This window comes from Chiloscyllium punctatum, chromosome 6, assembly GCF_047496795.1.
Source record: "Chiloscyllium punctatum isolate Juve2018m chromosome 6, sChiPun1.3, whole genome shotgun sequence".
Classification (NCBI taxonomy): Eukaryota; Metazoa; Chordata; class Chondrichthyes; order Orectolobiformes; family Hemiscylliidae; genus Chiloscyllium; species Chiloscyllium punctatum.
The window spans coordinates 76,617,606-76,641,261 of NC_092744.1; the positions used below are offsets into that span (position 1 = coordinate 76,617,606).

A 23,656-nucleotide genomic window follows, 5' to 3' on the forward strand; every position below is an offset into this window, starting at 1 on the left:
CATAAATTCATGCAATTTTTGAGCAAAGTACAATGTAACTCTACAAGTACAAATTCACCCCACAAGCGTATATGTATATGTGTGTGTGTGTGCGTGTGTGTGCGTGTGTGTGTGTTGTGTGTCTGGGGTGGGGGGTTGTGAGTGTCTGTGAGAGAGAGTGTATATGTGTGTGTGTGTGAGTGTGTGTGTGTGTGTGTGTGTGTTGTGTGTCTGGGGTGGGGGGTTGTGAGTGTCTGTGAGAGAGAGTGTATATGTGTGTGTGTGTGTGTGTGTGTGTGTGTGTGTTGTGTGTCTGGGGTGGGGGGTTGTGAGTGTCTGTGAGAGAGAGTGTATATGTGTGTGTGTGTGAGTGTGTGTGTGTGTGTGTGTGTGTGTGTTGTGTGTCTGGGGTGGGGGGTTGTGAGTGTCTGTGAGAGAGAGTGTATATGTGTGTGTGTGTGTGTGTGTGTGTGTGTGTGTGTGTGTGTGTGTGTTGTGTGTCTGGGGTGGGGGGTTGTGAGTGTCTGTGAGAGAGAGTGTATATGTGTGTGTGTGTGAGTGTGTGTGTGTGTGTGTGTGTGTTGTGTGTCTGGGGTGGGGGGTTGTGAGTGTCTGTGAGAGAGAGTGTATATGTGTGTGTGTGTGAGTGTAGAGTGGTCTAAGTCTCTGAGAAGATGCAAGTGTGTGCGAGGAGGCAACTTCACCATCTCTGAGGTTAAGGAGGTGGTGGGCGGGCCCCTCCTCACCATTCACGTCATATACAGGAACGCTCCCCTGAGACTGATTAATACATGCGCCTGAGCAGGTAAACCTGTGCTGTACCGGGCAGGAAGATCGCTGAGAGTCTTGCGCTCCTCAGGGATATAATTGCCTACATGCAGGATAGGGGGGTGGACACTTGCCTCATCAGCTTGGACCAGGAGAATGCCTTTGACAGGATATCGTATACCTGGGAGATATTCTCTCCAAAATGGACTTTGGGGATGGAATCTGCAATTAGATCCAACTGCTCTACACCAACATTGTCAGTGCAGTCTCAATCAATGGGTGGGAATCAGATAGCTTCTCGATCAGATCCAGAGTCAGGCAGGGCTGCCCTCTCTCTCCTGCTTTGTTTATATGATGTATAGAACCATTTGCCAAGACCATCAGGAAGGATGCGAGCCTGAAAGGGGTGACTATTCCTGGCAATGGTGGTTCTACAGTTAAGGCCTCCCTGTACATTGGATAATGTCGCCATCTTCTGCTTGGATCCACTGTCGGTTCACAGACACTTTGTTTTATTTTCCGGGGGCCAAGGTCAATCAAGGCAAGAGTGAGGCCATGCTCTTTGGAAACTGGGCCGACCAATCCTCTATCCCCTTCACCATCAGGACAGACCAGCTGAAGGTGCTGGGTATTTGATTCGGAGGGGCTGGGCATGTACCAAGTGTTGGGAGGAACATGTCACTAAAATAAGGCAGAAACTGGGCAGATGGGAGCACCGGTCACTTTCCATCGTGGGTTGAAAATCTGGTCATCCGGTGTGAAGTACTCTCAGTGTTGTTATACGTGGCGCAGGTCTGGCCTATTCCCCGTACCTGCGCTGCCACAGTCACCTGGGCCATCTTCCACTTCATGTGGAGATTGAAGATGAACTGTATCTGAAGGGACACAATGTATAAAGATCTTGATGAAGGGGGAGAAAACACACCCAACCCTACCCTCACCCTGAAGGCCACCTTTGTGTGTGGCTACATCACGCTGCGCGTGGATCTCCGGTACACAAACACCAAGTGTCACTACGTCTGAGGTTCTACCTGTCCCTGGTGTTGCGAAGGATGGGCCTGGCCTCGCTGCTGCGGAATACTCCAAGCAGTTGGACCGTTTCGTATCACCTGTCCTTCATAGAGAAATTTGTAAGAGAAACACTTTTGACCACAAGTCCATCAGGGAGTGATCAGCACCCAGTGGCCTTGAGAACTTTTGGAAAAAGGAGAAGGTGGAGCCTGTCGAGCGGTTCCCTGGGCTGACTGTCAAAGTCATTTGGCAGAATGTCTCATTGCCAGAGCTTTCCAACAAGCACCAAGATGTAGCTTGGCTGGTAGTGAGAAGGGCTATGTCTGTGAGATCCTGCATGCATGCCCGGACTCTCTGCACCACTGCATGCTGCCCTCGAAGCGGCTATGGAAGGTACGAGACTGTCACATACTTCCTTCTGGAATGTGCCTATACAAAGGGAGACTATAGAGGAATGCAATGGTGTTTGTCAAGGTTTGTCCCGAGCAGCTCCATGCTCTATGGTCTGTTGCCCGGACGCACACCGAGACGAACATCAACTCTGCCTGGAGGACCATCAACTCAGTGAAAGGCGCTCTTTGTTTTACCTCAAACATGTTGGCCTTCCAGTTGAAGGAGTAGACCCTGACTGAGTGTTCCAGACTGGCACACTAAAGATCCAGGACTACGTGCTGAGGGACACGTTGAAGCTTGGGGCAGCTGCCGCCAAGGTGTGGTGTGGTGGGGAAAGACCACTGTGTAAGGTCCTTCTGCCAAAGAATAATGGGGGTGCATTCAGCAATTGGGCCCCACGGATGACTCAGCTAAATGCCAAGTTGATGGTAAACATAGATAATTGTGAACATCAATGACTCGATTTGTTCCCTGAAAGTAAAGGCAGTTTATATCTGAATGGCATCATCAACTGTACATGTACCAAGGATTTCTATGAATCAAGTATATTTTTGTTATTAATTTTTTTAGAAACTTAGCAAATTGAGAAATAAAATGTCCAGCATTGCAGAAATAAAAGTTCAGAATAATGGTTTTTCACTCACATCGCACTCCAGGCTGCTCCAGGTCCTGGCTGTAGACTGCACTAAGCTTCACCTTGAGGATCCTGAGGCTCAGAGACTGTCCTGGTATCACCTCAAGGCCAGAAGATCACGCTGAAGCCATGTCAGGCCGAGAGCTTTGGGAACTCTCAATTTGGACTTGAATATCTCAATGATTAATCGTTCATGCCGTTAGTAAAAGTAGAGTTGGAAAACCATCTGCTGATCCTGTCAGAGGTGCAGCTAAGGGTTAGCCCTCTGGAATAAGACTGATGAATATTGTAGGGATTGAGAGTGGTGTATGTGGAAGTGGTAAGAAATGAGCATTTTCTTTGAGATATGACAAAAGGTTTATGCTCCTCTGGTAATCTTTGTGTCTTGGTGTGCCATTGCGCTGAAATATTTGTCCACTCTTGCTCTGGGTTTTTATGAAGAGTAGTAGATTAGATTCCCTACAGTGTGGAAACAGGCCCTACAGCCCAAAAAGTCCACACCGACTCTCCGAAGACCAACCCACCCAGTCCCATTTCCCTCTGACTAATGCACCTAACTCTATGGGAAATTTAGCATGGCCAATTCACCTGACCTGCACATGTTTGGACTGTGGGAGGAAATCAAAGCATCCAGAGGAAACCCCTGCAGACATGGGGAGAATGTGCAAACTCCACACAGACAGTCGCCAGAGGCTGGAGTTGAACCTGGGGCTGTGAGGCAGCAGCGCTAACCACTGAGGCACCATGTTAATTACCCACAGGGTTAATTAATTATGTAAGAAATTAGTGTCTGTCAGTGTCTCCCCTCATCCGACCGTAGAATATAATTTATGGGCAGAACATGGGAGTAAATTTATTCCATCAGTAATTGGTGGTTTCTCAATGCAGCTCAAACATGGTCATGGTGGGTCTGAGGAGCACCAGTTTGCAATGTTTGATTCGACCAAATATCATGGCAGGCGGCTCTTGTTTTCAGACGCGACTCAGTGTCTGATTGAAGTGCCCACCACAAGTTTCATCGAACAACTGGGCGAAGGGTACATCACAGCGATGGAAGTGCTCTACACCTGTGAACCTCCTGGTAAATATGACTGGAGCACCCTACTTCAGTTCACTGTAATGGGCTGCATAAGGTAAACTTTCATGGCCTAGGAACCTAGAATCCTTGAATACAAGGATAAAAAAGGCTGTATCTTTCCCATTTCACAAACTGATGATCTTCAGCCTTGGAAGAAAGTACATGAGAGAAATAGTGTTGAAGGAGGAAGAGCAAGGTTGCATTTATTCAGCACCAGTTATGTAGGAAAATGGCCCACTTTATTTCACTGGGGTATAATGACCAAATAAATGCTCATAAATAAAAGGAGATTGAATTTGGTGACCGAAAGCTTGATTACAGAGGTAAGATTTCAGGAAGGTTTTACAGAGAGAGGGGATACGGAAAAGGCAGAAGGGAGAAATTCCACATCATGGAATTGAAGCAAACAAAAACATGGTTGCAAATGATGAGGTACAAATGGCTGCTCCACCGACGAAGGAGAAACACACTGTTCTTACTGAGTTATAGGACACAAGGATTACAGAGACAGACAGTGGAAGACCATGAAGGAATAAAAAGATAAGGGTGAGAGGTTTAAATTGGAGATCTTGAGAGACCCGTCAACAATTTAGGCCAGCAAAGAGAGATACTGTGGCTTAGAGGAACTGGGGTACATTTTGCAAAGGAAGGGGAGGTTGGGAATTCTCACGTTGACCCTGCCTGACTAAAACGTCAAGAGAAAATGCATCTGTAGTAAACAACATGCAGTGTTACAAGGACAAAGTTGGACTTCAGTCCTTCACCTGGGAAGCTACACTCAATCTGATTGGCTGGCATCTCTAGAAGTCACAACAGTGCCAGGAGCTTAGTAGAGGATGATGGGATTGCAAGCAGGCCCATGAGGAAGGGAGCTGAAAAATGTGTTGCTGGAAAAGCACAGCAGGTCAGGCAGCATCAAAGGAGCAGGAGAATCAACGCTTCGGGCATAAGCCCTTCTTCAGGGCTTATGCCCGAGACGGCAATTCTCCTGCTTCTTTGATGCTGCCTGACCTGCTGCACTTTTCCAGCAACACATTTTTCAGCTCTGATCTCCAGCATCTGCAGTCCTCACTTTCTCCATGAGGAAGGGAGCCAGGGTTCCTGGGCCAAGGTAAGGCAGGAATATTGGACAGGAGTGGATTGGCCAACTTAGAGAGAGGGCAAGGGGTATGGTGGTAGATTGGGAGAACAGGTACCTATGAGAAGAAGGGATGCAAATCGTTGGATGGTGTGCCACCAAAACGGGCACTGCCTAAAGACTGTATCAACTCTTTGTTCTTGCCTTTTATCAAAAATCCAGTTGCCCTTTTTCACCTGGCTGCCTATATAAATTATGTTATGGCTGGAGCAGTGTGGTACTAGGATCTGTTGTGCTTAAAACAAGATAATTGTAGGCTAGCAGTTAAAGCACACATCCATATTATGTCTGACCCACTGTCCCAGCCAGTCCCAGAGTGTGAAAGGACAGTGTCTGACCCACGGTCCCAGCCAGTCCCAGAGTGTGAAAGGATAATTTCTGACCCACTGTCCCAGACAGTCCCAGAGTGTGAAAGAACAGTGTCTGACCCACTGTCCCAGCCAGTTCCAGAATGTGAAAGGCCAATTTTACATCCAATTTGCCAACTTACAATGGTTCCCGTGCAACATTATCTTCAGGACCAGCCTACTTGTAGGGACCAAATACTTTAGTAAAGACCACATAGACAATATCCACTGCCTCACACTCATCAATTGTCATCGTCACTTCATCAACAACTCAATCAAGTTTGTGAGTCAAGACCCATCCTTCATAAAACCAGCTGACGATCCCAATTAAGTCCATTCTTTTCCAAACGCAAGTTAATCCTGTTCCTAATAATCCTTTCCAATAACTTCCCTACCACTCATATAAGGCTCACTGGCCTATCAGTTTCTGAATTATCCCTCTTGCCCTTCTTAAACAGAGGTACAGCATTGGTTATTGTCCAGTGTACTTGGACTTTGCCTGCAGCTAAACACAATACAAATACCTCTGTCAAGGCCCTAGCAAACTCCTCCCTTGTCTTCTTCAGTATTCTGGGATAGATCCCCTCAGGTACTGGGGACTTATCTACCTTAATGTTTTTCAAGATACCCAACCCCTCCTCCCTCTTAATAATGATATGCCCCAGACTACCAACATATTAAAAATAGGAATGCAAGTGGTGAGGGTGAAACAAAGAGTTTACAGACAGCTGACGTGAGTGGGCAGAAATGGGGTAGACAGAATACAATTTAATGCGGGTAAATGTGACCTTACGCACTTTGGCAGGAAGAATAAAGGAACTGATATATATTTAATAAAGAAAGACCGCAGAAAGCTGTCGTCCAAAGTTATTTTGGACTCCTCATGCACAATTTACAAAAAGCTAACAACTGAATTGAGTGTGTACTGGGGAGGTAATTAGAATGCTGGCTTTTATTTGAATGAGAATGAAGGAAAAAAAACTTGGGAAGTCTTATTTAAACTATACAAGTCACTGGTCAGACTACACATGGAATATTGAGAGCAGTTTTAGGCCCCTTATCTAAGGAAAGCTATATTAGCATTGGAGGCAGGAAAATCGGCGTTTCGGGTAAGAGCCCTTCATCAGATTCCTGCCGGAAACTTCGATTTTCCTGCTCCTCGGATGCTGCCTGACCTGCTGTGCTTTTCCAGCACCGTTCTAATCTTGACTCTAATCTCCAGCATCTGCAGTCCTCACTTTCGTCAAGCATTGGAGGCAGACTAGATAAGGTCCATTAGGGTGACCCTGAGTATAAAGGATTTTCTTATAAGGAAAGGTTGTGTAGTTTGGGCCTGTAGTCATTGGGATTTAGAAGAAAATAAGACAATCTTTTTAAAACATATAGTCGGCTTGACAGGGCAAATTCAGAAAAGTTGTTTCCCCTTGTACCCAGACGGCATAATCTTAGAGGAAGGGATTGTGTATTTATGAGGACAATTTTTTACTTCAGAGGCTGGTGAATCTGTGGAATTTTATCCCCAGAGGGCTGTAGAGCCTGGTTTGGTAGATATATTCAAAGACTGAGATAGACAGATTGTGAATCCGTAACAGAATCAAGGGTTATCGGGAAAGGGCAGGAAAGTGGAGTTGAAGATTATATGATCAACCAGGATCATATTCAATGACAGAGCAGCCTGGGTGGGCTTTGTATGTTCTTATTGAATATTTGACCCAGTCTCCACCTTGCTGTTCAGAACTGGTCACATGCATTTGGATGTCAAGGAACAAGCAAATTAAATAGAAGCTGAGTTTTCCTCAGCATTTGTCAGCCTCTGAAAATTTTCCTCCATAATAATGAACAGGTGGAAGTTGTAGACTGATGGACCAGAAGCTGAGACGTTAGGAGATCTGATTATTACTCTCTCATTGACATTTTCCTTTATTACAGAATTCCCTGAAATCTATCGTCTTGGCCACTGCCAGGCCCCACGTTGAGTCGGGTACGATTTCTCCATTGACCTTGCTATCTCTTCATTCTTCCCTCTCTCCGGGCTGATACCAGCCTCAGTTCAGTGATAGCCCCTCTATTTCCTGCTGAATTATTTGTACACACTGAACTTACTAAACCTCCATTATTACAAAAATGTGACCTCTGTCAAGAATTTTAATCCATTTAAATTGTAGTTGTGAAGTTTAGCAAATGTGGGAAGATGCACAAATGCGAGGAGATACAGTTGATTCACACTTTATGTCAAACCATGCATTCAAATCTAACCCAGACATTACAATGACATCTCCTCTGGTTGGCCACTGTTGTGTTATGACTCAGTCACAGTCTTGTACGTTTAAATTGCTTCAATAAAGAACCATCAAAAACACCAATGTGGATGCCCTTCACATTTATTGAGACCATGTGGCATGTATTGCATTCAGCATTGCCTTTAGTACATAAGCAATTAGTTGCTCTGAGTTAACAGGAAAATAAATTTTCTTGGTTAAATTAGTCAAATCTCAATATTTATCATTATGTGTTAGCACTAGTGAATTTGTAAATATGTGGATGTTGATCATATTTGTTTTTACTAATGGGGACAGAAATAATGGATAATGTAGACTACATGGGTTGAGATATTGAGAGGGTTTGAATTCTCCTGGACAGCCTGGAAAAGATTACAAACACAAAAATGAGAGAACAGCTCCTAAAACAGCAACTTTTGGATCAACCTCTATCAGACGACTTGCCTGTTCTCCAGAGGACATCACAATTTTCAATATTTCAGTGAAGCTGTGGGCTTCTGATGTTAGCTATGGTTTAAGTCGATAGCCCAGATCTTGGGAATCTTGGCAGTTAAGCAAGGTGAGATTGGCCAGATCCAGCAGGTAAGCAATTTTCCAGGCATTCTTGTGGGTCAAGAGAGAGAGGTGTGTTTCTCTCCAGTCTCTCAAGGTAATCTGTTTCCCAAACTTCCCCATCGGACACCTTCCTTCCAACTCTGCATCACTTCCAAAGAGACTCATCTCTCCCATTCCCAAATCTTCCCTTAATTGCTTTCTGTGGCAGACTATTCTCAGCTTGAGAAATTTCTCCTCATCTCAATCCTAAATGACTCACCCTGTACCCGGAGAGTGTGACCCCTGTTCCTGGAATCTGGTCACTGGGAACATTTGTCCTGCATTTACTCTGTCTAGTCCTCTTAGAGTTTTACAGGTTTCTATGAAATTCCCCATATTCTTCTAAATTCCTGTCCTAACTGATCCAACCTCTCTTAATATGTTACCCTGCCCTCTTGGAAATCAGTTGCTCTTATAATACCTACATGGTCACTATGTGCAACTGGAGCACAAGGACACTTTTGTATCATTGCATTTCCCCCTTTCCCAATATATTGTCACTCAGATAATACTCTGCATTCAGGTTTTTGCTACCAAAGTGGATAACCTCAATTTTATCCCGATTAAGCTTCATCTGTAGTACATTTGCCCACTCACTCAAGTTGTCCAAATTAGACAGAAGCATCTTTGCATACTCCTCACAGTTCACCCTCCCAACCCAGCTCTGTTGTCATCATTATGATAGTCTCAAGTTTCTAATGTTGCTGAAGCTATAATTATACAGGCAAGCGAAGAATGCTCCATCATCCTCCTGACTTGTCCTTTCAGAAGACACCACGTACTTTTTCTTTTAACAGGCAATAAACTGAAATGGGATTTGGAAAAGCTTTATAGCTGAAATATGTTACGGACTAGACCAGACCCACTCAAAATATCTTGAGAAGGTAGTTTAGACCCTAACTTTTTCCTATTTTAAAGGCAAATGTGAAGTGCTGCGTCCCAGATGCAATTTGACTGGTCAAACTACTCAAGCAAAACACAAGTTATTCAAACACTGTCATTAAAATGCAACAAAAGAAAGAACATAAAATGACTTCACTCTATTGGAAAGCTTATCAGACTGTTAGAAACAGTAACTACTACTAATTAACTGTTTCCCATCAATACAATCTTTGCAACCTAGGAAGGGTACACCCCCCGCCCGCCACCCCCCCCCCCACCTGCCCAGCTTTTGACTGTAATTGAGAGATGGAAAAATAGCTTCCATTTCTTCACGCCCACAGCAGCAACTGCTTAAAGCTAAACCTAAAAATCTAAAAAAAAAACCCTAGAAATCCTGTTCTGCGAGAGCTGGCCATACCCATCCAGTTTGCTTCGATTGTTTCAGCTTCAAAAGTAAAACCCAACATCTCACAAGTGCTTAATCTTCTCATAGACTGCTCGAGACCTGTCCTCCAATCCTTCCTGAAAAGAAACCAGGACAAAACACATCTCTTAAAGCCACACCATCATCACAAATACGAGGAGAGCTTTGTAACTTAGCTCTGACAATATTGCTTCTCCAAGCAGTGAGAGAGAGATTTTGAGACTCAGTGACACTGAGAATTTTTGAGTGGAAGACATTCTCCCTGATGATTGATTGATTTGCAGTTTGTTACAGAACTGTAAATGTGAAGGATGCAGAAAGATCCAGAGCCTGTAAATGGAAAGCTTTCACCTCTCCCTCCGTGTGAGGAGAAAGACAGAAAAAAGCAATAAAATATAAAAGAAAGAATTCTAACAAGAAACAAAGGTGCACTGGATCCATTGCTATGGGGACGGCAGCATGACATCAGTACTAACTATCCAGAGGAAGTCTGTGACACAATCTAACACACTTCTGAAATCAGGACTGTTGATTTTTGCAATCTGTTTATAATTTTTCTCTCCCTATTATATTTGTGTCAAAACATCTGTCTTTTGTCTGACTCAACTGTGAATGTTTGGGGTTTTTAAAGCTTGGGTTTGCAAAGACCAGACACAGGGTGAAGTGAAAACAACAGGATTGTTGCTGTGGTTGATTTAAATTTCTCTTCTATTGATTGGGACTCGTGTAGGGCCGGGGGATTAGACAGGGGGGAGTTTGTTAGGTGTATAGGATTTTTTTTAGAAACTAGTCCAACTAGTGAAGTGGCCAGACTAGGCCTGGTATTGGGGAATGAGCCCAGTCGGATGATTGAAGTTTCAGTGGGTGAGCAGTGACCATAATTCTGTAAGATTTATATCACTTATGGATAAGGAAGGAGTAGCACTTGGGTGAATTTTAGAATATAGAACATAGAACATAGAAAAATACAGCGCAGTACAGGCCCTTTGGCCCTCAAAGTTGCGCCGATCCAAGCCCACCTAACCTACACTAGCCCACTATCCTCCATATGCCTATCCAATGCCCGTTTAAATGCCCATAAAGAGGGAGAGTCCAACACTGGTAATGGCAGGGCATTCCATGGACTCACGACTCACTGAGTAAAGAACCTACCCCTAACATCTGTCCTATACCTACCACCCCTTAATTTAAAGCTATGCCCCCTCATAATAGCTGACTCCATACGTGGAAAAAGGTTCTCATGGTCAACCCTATTTAAACCTCTAATCATCTTGTACACCTTTATCAAGTCACCCCTAAACCTTCTTTTCTCCAATGAAAACAGCCCCAAGTGCCTCAGCCTTTCCTCATACGATCTTCCTACCATACCAGGCAACATCCTGGTAAACCTCCTCTGCACCCGTTCCAATGCCTCCACATCCTTCCTACAGTATGGCAAACAAAACTGCACACAATACTCCAGATGCGGCCGCACCAGAGTCTTATACAACTGCAACATGACATCAGGACTCCGGAACTCAATTCCTCTACCAATAAAAGCCAGTACACCATTTGCCTTCTTCACTGCACTATTTACCTGGGTGGCAACTTTCAGAGATCTGTGTACATGGACACCAAGATCCCTCTGCTCATCCACACTACCAAGTATCCGACCATTAGCCCAGTATCCCATCTTTTTGTTGCTCATCCCAAAGTGAATCACTTCACACTTACCCACATTGAACTCCATTTGCCACCTTTCTGCCCAGCTCTGCAGCTTATCTATATCCCACTATAACCTGACACATCCTTCCTCACTGTCAACAACTCCACCGACTTTCGTATCATCCGCAAACTTGCTCACCCAACCTTCTGGCCCCTCCTCCAGGTCATTTATAAAAATGACAAACAGCAATGATCCCAAAACAGATCCTTGCGGAACACCACTAGTAACTGCACTCCAAGATGAACCTTTACCATCAACTACTACTCTCTGTCTTCTTCCAGCCAGCCAATTCCTAATCCAAACCTCCAACTCACCCTCAATGCCATACCTCCATATTTTTTGCAGTAGCCTACCATGGGGAACCTTATCAAATGCCTTACTAAAATCCATATACATCACATCTACCGCTTTACCCTCGTCCACCTCCTTAGTCACCTTCTCAAAAAATTCAATAAGGTTTGTGAGGCACGATCTGCCCTTCACAAAACCATGCTGACTATCCTTGATTACATTATTCCTATCCAGATTTCATAAATCCTATCCCTTACAATTCTCTCTAAGACTTTGTCCACAACAAAAGTGAGGCTCACCGGCCTATAGTTACTAGGGTTATCCCTACTCCCCTTCTTGAACAAGGGAACCACATTTGCTATCCTCCAGTCTTCTGGCACTATTCCCGTAGACAATGAGGACATAAAAATCAAGGCCAATGGCTCTGCAATCTCCTCCCTTGCTTCCCCGAGAATCCTAGGCTAAATGCCATCAGGCCCAGGGGACTTATCTATTTTCACCCTTTCCAGAATTTCCAACACCTCTTCCCTACATACCTCAAAGCCGTCCATTCTAATTAATTGTGACTCAGTATTCACATTGGCAACAATGTCCTGTTCCTGAGTGAATACTGATGAAAAGTATTCATTCAGTGTCTCCCCAATCTCTTCAGCCTCCACACGCAACTTCCCACTACTATCCTTGACTGGACCTATTCCTACCCTAGTCATTCTTTTATTCCTGACATACCTATAGAAAGCCTTTGTGTTTTCCCTAATCCTACCAACTAAGGACTTTTCATGTCCCCTCCTTGCTGCTCTTAGCTTTCTCTTCCGATCCTTCCTGGCTACCTTATAACTATCAATCGCCCCAACTGAACCTTCACGCCTCATCTTTACATAGGCCGCCCTCTTCCCTTTAACAAGGGATTCCAATTCCTTATTAAACCTCGGCTCCCTCACACGACCCTTTCCTCCCTGCTTGACAGGTACATACTTATCAAGGACATTCAATTGTTGCTCCTTGAACAAGCTCCACATATCAATTGCACCCTTGCCTTGAAGCCTATTTTTCCAAGCCACACATCCTAAGTCGTGCCTCACCGCATCATAATTTCTCTGCCCCCAGCTATAACTCTTGCCCTGCAGTGCACACTTATCCCTCTCCATCGCTAGAGTAAAAGTCACCGAATTGTGGTCACTGTCCCCAAAGTGTTCACCTACCTCCAATTCTAACACCTGGCCTGGTTCGTTACCCAGAACCAAATCCAGTATGGCCTCACCTCTTGTTGGCCTGTCTACATATTGTGTCAGGAAACCCTCCTGCACACATTGGACAAACACCGACCCATCTAACGAACTCGAGCTATAGCTTTCCCAGTCAATATCAGGAAAGTTAAAGTCCTCCATAACAACCACCCTATTACTTTCACTCTTCTCCTGAATCATCCTCGCAATCCTTTCTTCTACGTCTCTAGGACTATTAGGAGGCCTGTAGAAAACTCCTAACAGGGTGACCTCACCTTTCCTATTCCTAACCCAAACTACCTCAGATGACGAGTCTTCATCCATCGTCCTTTCCACCGCTGTAATATTATCTTTGACAAGGAATGCCACACCTCCCCCTCTTTTACTCCCGCCTCTGACCCTACTAAAACATTTAAACCCTGGAACCTGCAACAGCCAATCCTGTCCCTGTTCTACCCATGTCTCCGTAATAGCCACAACATCGAAATCCCAGGTACCAACCCACACTGCAAGTTCACCTACCTTATTTCGTATACTTCTTGCATTGAAGTATACATACTTCAAGCCACTTTCCTGTTTACAGGGACCCTCCTTTGAGATTGATGCCATGTTCTTAACCTCCCTACACTCCAGGTCCTGCACCCTAAAGCTACAGTCTAGGTTCCCATGCCCCTGCAGAGTTAGTTTAAACTGCCCCCCAAGAGCGCTAGCAAACCTCCCGCCAAGGATACTGGTGCCCCTCAGGTTCAGGTGTAGACCATCCAGTTCATAGAGGTCCCACCTTCCCCAGAAAGAACCCCAGTTATCCAGATACCGGAATCCCTCCCTCCTGCACCATCCCTGTAGCCACGCATTTAACTCTTCTCTCTCCCTATTCCTTGACTCTGTATCACGTGGCAGGGGTAACAAATCAGAGACAACAACTCTGTTTGTTCTAACTCTGAGCTTCCAACCTAGCTCCCTGAAAGCCTGCCTAACATCCTCAGCCCTCCTCCTACCTATGACGTTGGTGCCAATGTGGACCACGACTTCGGGCTGCTCCCCCTCCCCCTTAAGGACCCGGAAAACACGATCAGAGACATCACGTACCCTTGCACCTGGGAGGCAACATACCAAACGTGAGTCTCTCTCGCCCCTGCAAAACCGCCTATCTGTGCCCCCAAATATCGAGTCCCTTCTCCACCCTTCCCTTCTGAGCAACGGGGACAGGCTCTATGCCAGAGGCCTGAACCCCATTGCTTACCCCTGGTAAGTCATCCCCCCCACAAGTATCCAAAACGGTATACTTGTTCTTGAGGGGAACGTCCGCAGGGGGTCCCTGCACTGGCTGCTTCCTCCCAGTCCACCTCACTGTCACCCATCTGTCTGCAATCTTTGGAGTTACTACTTCCCTAGAGTTCCGATCTATGACCCCCTCTGCCTCCCGAACGATCCTAAGTTCATCCAACTCCAGCTCCAGTTCCCTAACACGGTCTTGGAGGAGCTGGAGATGGGTGCATTTCCTGCAAGTGTAATCAGCAGGGACGACCATGGCATCCCTCACCTCAAACATGTTGCAAGACGAACATTGCACTGCCTTCACTGCCATCCCTCTAAAAGTAACCTTTTAAAAAAAAACAAACCAGGTCTAAAGAATAGAACAAGCAAAATGCAGCACTTACCTACTTACCACAACGGCTCTTATTATTAGGTTAGAGGAGGAGAGCGGGTGGGAGGCACTCTGTAGTGCCTCGGGTTCCACTCCTGCGTGCTTTTATAGGGAAAAAAAACCTACCCAGGTAAGCTTGCGCTACACCAGCTTCCGGGTCCCGGCTGCCCCTCTGGTCGTCGTCACTTCCCCCTGCTGCTCCCGCTCTTTCTGTGAAGAGAAAAACAACACCGCTGCCTGCATTGGGGGAAGGCTAACCACCACAATAATAGGCAGGAACTGGGGCATGTAGAATGAGAGCAGCTGTTGGAGGGTAAATTCACCTCTATCATGTGGGAATCTTTGAAAGGCCAGTTGATTATAGTTCAGGACCAGCATGTTCCTGTGAAAGTGAGGGATAAGGATGATAAGATTTGGGAACCTTGGTTAACAAGAGAAATTTAGAGCTTAATCAAAAGCAAAAATAAGCATACATAAAGTTTAAGAATCTGAAGACACACAAAGCCCTTGGACAATACAAAGTTAACAGGGAATAACAGTAAAGGACAGAACTCTTAGGAGCATAAACATACAGAGGGATCTTGGCATACAGGCCCACAGTTCCCTAAAAGTTGCAACACAAGTGGATAAGGTGGTCAATAAGATGTATGGCATAGAGTATAAAAAATGGCAAGTCATGTTGCAGCTGTATAGCAGTTTATTTCAGCTGCATTTGGAATATTGTGTACAATTCTGGTCACCATAATATCATAAGGATGTGGAGGCTTTGGAAATGATACAAAAACAATTTAGTAGCATGTTGGCTATTTGGAAGGTGTTAGCTATGAGGAGAGATTGGACTAATTTGGTTTGTTTTTACTTGAGCATCAAAAGATGAGAGATTCACCTGACAGAAGTTTACAAAATTATGAGAGGCATGGATAGTCAGAGTCTTTCTCCTAGGGGAGAAATGTCAATCACCATAAAACATAGATTTAAGGTAAAAGGAAGTACATTTAACAGAGATATCAGAGGTAAATCTTTTACACAGAGGGTGGTAAGTGCCTGGAATGCACTGCCTGACAAGTTGGTGGAACAAATACAATTACCTTAAACCAGCACAATGACAACATAATTACTGTGTGCCTGGTAGCTCTGCAAACAGTCAAGAGAAAGCAGGGATGCTGAGGGCATCCAGGTAGGCTCAGATTGAGTGAGCACTTTGACAGGAAGTGAGCAGGCCAGAGATGCAGCCTGGTCCGACCATGAGCTGAGTGTGTGTCCCTGAGCACACAGTGTCCTTGTGGCAGCATTACAGTAAGAATTGCTGTTTAACTCCAAGGTGCAGCATCGGAGTGCAGAAATACAGTGTAAGTGAATTGGAGATGTACGTAAGGATCGTGGGAACTGGTACGTGTTGGTACCGATGTCTAATGTGCAGCCCAACTCAGAGAGGCTTATGCATGCCAAGGCTCTCCAATTTGTATACTTTGACACTAATGACACTAATCAGACACAGAGTGGCTAGAGTGGCTGGGTTTTCATAAATCCAGGAAATCATAGATTGACCTTAAGTGCAAATCAAGGCAAATTATCATGCAATGTCATCAACTGGAAGGAATTGCACTCCCTCAGTGGTCAGATGGCTTGTAACAACTGTGGGTATTCAAGAAATAAGAGCAAGATTATTCCAAACAGCCTGTTGTACCTGCTCCACTATTCAATATACATATTGGCTAACCTGGGCTTCAATTCCAATTTCCCGCCAAAGTTTTATCATGGATGTGTGTTCCAGATTTCCAGGTAGTTACCATTATTTCGACATGGTGCACCAATCTTATTCATTCATAATGGAAACTCATTCTACTGTTCTAGGCCTGAGCCTTTCTGCATGAGACTGGCCAAAATGCACTGTCATTCAACCAAGGAGTATTCTGGGAAATGCAATTCAACACTTCCACACACCTCTGTGAACATGCACTTCTAGCATGGGCTCCCAGTTCAGGAGTGTGAAATCCTGACTCTGCTTAATATTCCTTTTCCTAGATTAGGGCTGTTGCGGCCAACAACGAGTCTGATTATCAACTCAGCTGACCTGTTACATTATAGACTTAGCCAGAGTTAACAGCAAACCAGATTACTTCTTCCAATAGCTTTGCATTGACAAAATTCATCCACATTACAACTCAACTAAGAGCTTGGGATTCAAGATACTTCAAGGGATGCATTTAAATTGATGAAAGGATACTACACTATGTCATTGAAGCATAGAAGATGCTGAAGAAGGTTGATAGGGCCAATGCTAAGAGATTGTTTCCACTGCTTAGGGAATCAAAATCGTGGGGTTTGTGGCATAATCTTAGGATAATGGATTGATTTTTTTTGGACTGGGAAGAATTTGTTTCACTCAAAAAGTAGCGAATCTACTGCATGCTCTGACCCAGACGGTTGTGGATGCTCCATTGCTGAATGCATTTAAGAGTCGGATTTACTTGTTTTTGGTCTTTTGAAGATTGAGGGATATGGGGAGTGGGTAAGAAAGTAGAGTTGAAGCCCAGTCATGGTTAAACTGAATGACAGAGCAGACCTGTTAGACTGTATGGAATACTTCTGCTCCTATTTCTTGTGCCCTTCTGCAATCAGGTGACATCAGTCAAGTCAAAGTCAGGTTAAGAAATGCCAATTGGAATGTCCAAATGATTGGTGAACCGGTACATGTACAGACAAATTGAACTGCAGAAGTGGAAACTTTGGTGGTGAATTTAATGTGGAGAAGTATAAACAGGAGAAATAATGAGTAATTTAGAAACTTTCAATAGATACATCACACAGAATAAATGTTGAAACCTTGCACAAATTTGATAGGAAAATGAAGTTCAGATCAAAGGTCAACCATGATCTAATTTGATGGAACAGCAGGCTCAAGCATCTTCTACCTCTTCTAGAGGTCTAAGATGGACCATATCTGCAGGGGACTTCATATATAAAACTCTGGATAAGGGAGTGAAGAACATATCCGATGTCTTGATGGACACCTTTGTGTGTGGCTGCACCAAACTGTGCAAAGACCAAGTGTCACTAGGTACTGAAGTTCTATCTGTCCCTGGTGTTGTGTTGGATGGGACTGGTCTTCTTCTGTGGACTGCCCCAAGTAGTTTGACCATTCCATATCCCCTGCCCTACATGGAGAAACTTACAAAGAAAACACCTTTGACAACAAGTCTGTCAGGAAATTGTCAGCACATAAGTTCCTTGAGACCTGAAGGAGCACGGATCCTGTCGCGTGGTTCCCTGAGCAGACTGTCAAAATTATTTGATACAATGCCTCATCACCAGAACTTTCCAATAAGCATCAAGAGCCCACTTGGCTGTGGCAAGAACCTGTGAGATTCTTCATGTACACCCAGTCGGTCTGTGCCAGGGCACGCTACCTTTGAAACAGCTGTGTGAGAAGTTGAGATGTCACACATCGTGTACCTTTGTAAAGGAAGTCTGGGGAGAGATGCAATATTTTATGTTGAGGTTCATCCCGAGCAGCTCCATGACGGAGGACTCTGTGCTTTCGACCCTACTCCCCAGGGTGCACACTAAAACAAACATCGACTGTGCCTGGAGCACCATCAACTCAGTGAAAGATGCCTCTTTAGTATGCCTGAAACTTGTTAGTCTTCCTGAACAAGGAATTGATAGAGTGTTGCAGGCTGTCACATTCCAAAGCCCAGGGCTATGTGTGGAGAGAGGCTCTAAAGCTTTGAACAACAGCCCCCAAGGCGCGGCGTGGAAACGCCATTGTCTGAGGTCTTTCTGCTGACATTACTTGGGCTTCGTTCAATTATTGAACCCTCTTAGTGCCTCAATGCATGTAACTATGGTCTTGTACGTGCAAAAGATGTCTTTGTTTTGTTAGAATAGAATCAAACTCAAATGTTTGTTTGCTTACTTTATATGCTACTGTACAGAAACAAACTACATTTGTGACTATATATATACAAAGTTATTTCATAAATAAAGTATAAAAAAAAACAGGCTTGAAGGAGTATGATCTGATCCTGATTAATCTGTACATATATATTCATCTTCAAGGAAGGATGGACAAACTTGGGACATACATCAGCATACGCGATAATGTCAGAGAAGTAAGTTAATACTTAATACTTTAACTCCAGGTCATGATATCATCCACAGTAAATAACACACAAGTTCACCCAGATGCCTTATGTTGGCAACCAATATTTATCAAACTGAAAACGTACTCAATCTCAAAAGCCATTACATTAGACATGCATTTTTCTCAAGGAGATGAATTAGCTTAGTGTGTGCTGCAACGAAGAGACATTATTGACAATGGTTCAATCATTCAATTGATGTCAGGTGAGGTATTTAAGTTCCAGTCTTGGATAAGTTATAACTTCCACTGAGACTTCCTCTGAACCAAAGAATTAAGAAGAGTGAAAAACTGTTTCTAACCCTTCCCGTAGGTCCCATTCACTCAGCAGGAGAAGGTGAGGACTGCAGAGATCAGAGTCAGTAAGTGTGGTGCTGGGAAAGCACAGCCAGTCAGGCAGCACCTGAGAAGCAGGAGAGTCAATGTTTCACACATAAGCTGTACATCAGGAATAATGAAAGGCTTATGTCTGGAACGTCGACTCTCCTGCTCCTCAGATGCTGCCTGGCCAGCTGTGCTTTTCCACTACCACAATCTTTGACCTACTTATTCTTCACCCTTCTCTCACTTAATGTATTGGTTACTGATGTTCCAAACTCTGAAATTCACATTTCTCAACCTTGTATTTAAATTCCTCCATGAAGTTGCCCATCCTATCTCTACTTTTTTTTTAAACATTCACTGCTGAGTCTCTGGACATCTTGCTGTTCGCCTCATTAAGGGCAGTTATGTTTTCAGTAGGCTGCACCCACTGTCTTGAGAAATCTCCTCAACTTCATCGACCTAATTTTCATTCTTTAAGATCCACCTCAAAATCAAGCTGTTTAATCTTTGTTCACCAGCTTCAAATGCCTCCTTTGTTGGCTCTTTGTGAATGTTCTTGCTCATTTCAATCCTGTAAAGTGCCGAGCTGGAAAGTGCATTTTTAAAAAAAATGACTTCATTGCCCATCCCTATTTGCCCCAGAGAAGGTTGTACTGCATTGCCTTCTTGAACTGCTCCAGTCCATGTAGTGCATACACGAACACACCAACATTTGGATTAGAAACTCATGTCGGCTATTTTGCTCCCTCAAAGTTGTGCAACCATTCAATAAGATCATGGTTGATCTGTTTGGTCTGAGTTCCACCTTCCCATCTATCCCCAATATTCTTTGATTCTGATTCTAATCAGAATCAATCTACTTCTGCCTTTACAATATTTAGTGACTCCACCTTCACTGTCTTCTGAAGTAAAGAATTCTAAACCCAGACAACATTCTGAGAGAAAAGAACTCCCCTCATCTCTGTCTTAAAAGGGAAACACCTAACTTTAAGACAGGATCTATCCACGGGAGGAAAGATCTTTGCTGTATTCTTGTCAAAACTATTCAGGACCTTATAAACTTCAATTAAAACACTTATTGGTCTTCTAAATTCTAGTGAAAACAAGCTTAGTCTCTCCATATCCTCAATGATTATAGCATAACATCCTTCCTTTTGTGATCATTTCCTCTTAGAATAAAGGATGGCACTCCATTAACCTTCATTTACTGTATCTACATTCTCAACTACTGTGAATCATATTAGAACACCTAGACTCCTCTGCATCTTGGAAATTTGCAGTCATTCGCTGTTGAAAATACTATGTTTTTCTTTATTTTTCTTGTCAAAATGAACCATTGTTCATTCAGGTAACCTATCAATATCTGCATCCTTGTTCGGTTCTTTTAATAACCTAATTTCCTACCAATCTTTGTGACATCTCCAACTTAGTCACCATGCCTTCAATCCCCTCACTCACTTCTTTTTTATTTGATGGTGGGCCCTGCCTTTGGATTTTTTTCTTTATAGTCAGACTGCTCTTATTCTGAGTATTCTAAAAGTTCCCTTCACATGCTTGCACAACTATCTTCTAGCCCAATATTCTAACTCACTTCAGCTAGCTCAACTTTTCCAACATGTCTTTTATAAGTCTGAAATCTTGGTTGTGGACCCGCGCCACTTCTTAAACTGGATATAAAATTCAATCATGTTATGATCGCTGCTACCTAGAGGTGCCATTAATCTGAGGTCATTCACTAATGCTGTCACATTATGCGATAGCAAGTCTGGTATAGCCTGCACTTGGATAAGTTCCAGAACATGCTGCTCTCAGATGCTTCCATGAAGACATTATATTAGACATTATATGACCTCCCCATCATGGTGACTGCTGAAGATCTGAGTTTTCCAGTTTGTGCAATTAAAATTACCCACCATTATTGTCATCCTTTTATCACAAGCACCAAAGTTTTTTTTTCTCATATGCTTGAATTACAGTCCTTTTTACTGACTCCATGCTTACTGGGCTCCAGAACGCGAAGGCTTCGCTAACTCCACGTATTGGTCTCCGGCCTGGGCCTGCCTCCAGGACTCGTCTCCCAGGTTGGCCTGGGCTAGGGCTGCTCCTGCTCTGGGACCCAGCCATGACTCACTTCCAGGACTCACCCCCCGCACTGGCACAGTAACCAACTCATCTCTCACGTCGGGCTGGACCTGGGCTCACCTCCATTCACTGTTCCCTCCGGGTCGGGTGGTTTAATAAGTTAAAAGGTGCGTGTGGAGGTGGGGGGGTAGAAAAACTGCAAAAAAGATGGAAAGCAAAGGCAAAGGAACTGGAAAGCAAAGGAGCTCTGGCTGGAGCGTTCTACATTTAGCCAAGTTTGATCCCTCACCACCCTTGTTTATTTACAACCCTCTCTACGTCCATGATTGTTCAGCTTCTGACAATACCAGTCCAGGCAAGGATCAGGTATAGCCCATCCAAATGGTACAGATCCCACTTTCCCTAGTAATAGTGCCAGTGCCCCATGGAAGGGAACCCATTTCCCGCACACCATTCTTTAATTCAGATTCACTTGTCAAATCTTATTCATCCTATCCCAATTTGCATGTGGCTTAATTGGAAATCAAGAGAGTATTTACTCTGATGATCTGTGCTTTAAATCAGCATGTAACTTCTCACAGTCCCTCAGCAGAACCTCTTCCTCAGTTCTTTTTACGCCATTTTTGCCAATGTACACCGTGGTCTCTGAATCCTTCCCAACCCACTGTAAGAATTTTCCCAGATCAGGCCAAACGGGTGGCATGGTGCCTCAGTGGTTAGCACTGCTGCCTCACAGGGTCCTGGGTTCGATCCCAACTTGGGCAACTGTCTGTGTGGAATTTGCACATTCTCTCTGTGTCTCTGGGTGTTCTGGTTTCCTCCCACAGTCCAAAGATGTGTAGGTCAGATGAATTGGCCTGGCTAAATTGCCCGTAGTGTTAGGAGCATTAGTCAGAGGGAAATGGGTCTGAGTGGGTTACTCTTTGAAGGTTCAGTGTTGACTTATTGGGCCAAATGGCCTGTTTCCACACTGTAGGGAATCTAATCTAGATATGGCTGATCTGCTTATGTTCCAAATTCCACATTCCCAGCTTCCCCTGATAAATGTTTGACTCCTTTGCTTGACTGGAATCTATTTAAACACAAAAATTGAAAGAACAGTAGAAATTAAAAACAGAAATTGCTAGAAATGCTGAGCAAATCTGACAGCACCAGTGGAGAGAAATCAAAATTAAATTTTCAGGTCCAGTGCACCTTCCTCAGAATTTAGCTATCTTCTGAGGCACAGAGGTCTGAATCATTCAACCCGCTGAGAAACATTATCCTCATCATCATGCAACCTCTAATTTAAGCAACATACCTTCATGTTCTGGACTGATCCACAAGTGTTTCCATATCCACCTTGTCAAGGCCATTTGGAATCTTACTCACTTCAATCAAGTTAACATTTATTCTTCTGAACACAGTGGAAGAAATTTCAGCTTTAGAATTTAGAGTCCCTACAGTGTGGAAACTGGCTATTTGGCCTGACAATTCCACACCAACTCTCCAAAGAGTAGCCCACCCAGACCCATTCCCCCTGACTAACACACCTACACTATGGGCAATTTAGCTTGGCCAATTCACCTAACCTGCATGTCTTTGGACTGTGGGAGGAAACATGCACAGACACAGGGAGAATGTGCAAACTCCACAAGGACAGTCACCCAAGGCTGGAATCGAACCAGGGTCCCTGGCGTTGTGAGGCAGCAGTGCTAATCACTGAGCCACCATGCGGCCACTTGCCCAGCCTTTCCTCATAAACAACCCTTGCATTTAGTATCAATCTGATAAGCCTGCTGTAAACCACCTCTAATGAACATCATGCCTGATCTAACTGCCTCTCAAAGCTACAGGTCAGATTCCCCGCATTTTCTTTCATCCGTAATGGCCTTGCAATTATCGTTATCGTCCTCTTGGTAGCTGAAATTCCAATGGGAATCCCACATAAATTCCGCTGACAATCCCAGGCACTTTACAGCAGCCTGAGGAAATTTCCAGCCATTGTGCCTGACTTTAATAAATTTGCATTCATCCTGTTTTGCATTTTTCAGAAGTGAACCATTAAAGAACAGTGTTTACTTTGATCTTCACCTAGATCAATTAACAGCCATAATTCAATCATGTGAGAGTGATTAACACAAGGAAAAAAATGCAAAGGAGGGTAAAAGGAGAAGACATGCCAGGAAAAGAGACATTCAGAGGGGCAACCAAATTCTGTGTCATTGTTTATCCTTTAAGGGAGGTCTTTAAAGGAAGTGGAGAGACAAGTGGATTTAACTGGGAATCCCAGAGAGTGGGATCAACAATCTAAAGCTAGGACTGAGGGAGCAGAGGATGTAACAGACAGTGGAATCAGAGCAAAAAAAAGTTAAGGAGGACCTATATTTCTGCCACAGGGAGAGAGGGCTACTGAACACAATGGTGAAAATATCAAACTTGAAGGCTAGGAATACTGCATCAAGTAACTCACCTCCTAACACCCCAAATCCCATTCACCATCAACAAGGCACAAGTCAGAAGTATGATAGAATAGTCATCATGTGCCTGGATGGCAACTCCAATAACCCTCAAGAAGCTGGATGCCATCCAGGACAAAGCAGCCCGCTTGATTGGCACTACATCCACTGACATCCACTCCCTCTACCATCAATGCTCAGTAGCAGCAGTGTGTACTATCTACAAGATGCACTGCAGAAATTCATCAAAGTTCCTTAACAGCACCTTCCA

The 23,656-nt window shown here is 44.1% G+C and overlaps 1 protein-coding gene across 3 annotated transcripts in view; it reads left to right on the forward strand.

The window, feature by feature from the left end:
* LOC140479106 (serotransferrin-A-like) overlaps positions 1 to 18,479 on the forward strand; it is a 31,674-nt gene extending 13,195 nt beyond the window's left edge. Inside the window, exons 4-6 of one of the 3 annotated variants that reach the window (XM_072572992.1) lie at positions 3,674 to 3,866; positions 7,278 to 7,329; positions 18,460 to 18,479. In XM_072572992.1, the coding sequence (XP_072429093.1) occupies positions 3,674 to 3,866; positions 7,278 to 7,324 (240 nt within the window). In that variant the 3' untranslated portion in view covers positions 7,325 to 7,329; positions 18,460 to 18,479. Of the gene's footprint in view, positions 1 to 3,673; positions 3,919 to 7,277; positions 7,653 to 18,459 lie in introns of those variants that run through there. The other 2 variants (XM_072572990.1, XM_072572991.1) reach the window with 2 other exon arrangements.
* Positions 18,480 to 23,656: the final 5,177 nt, after the last annotated feature.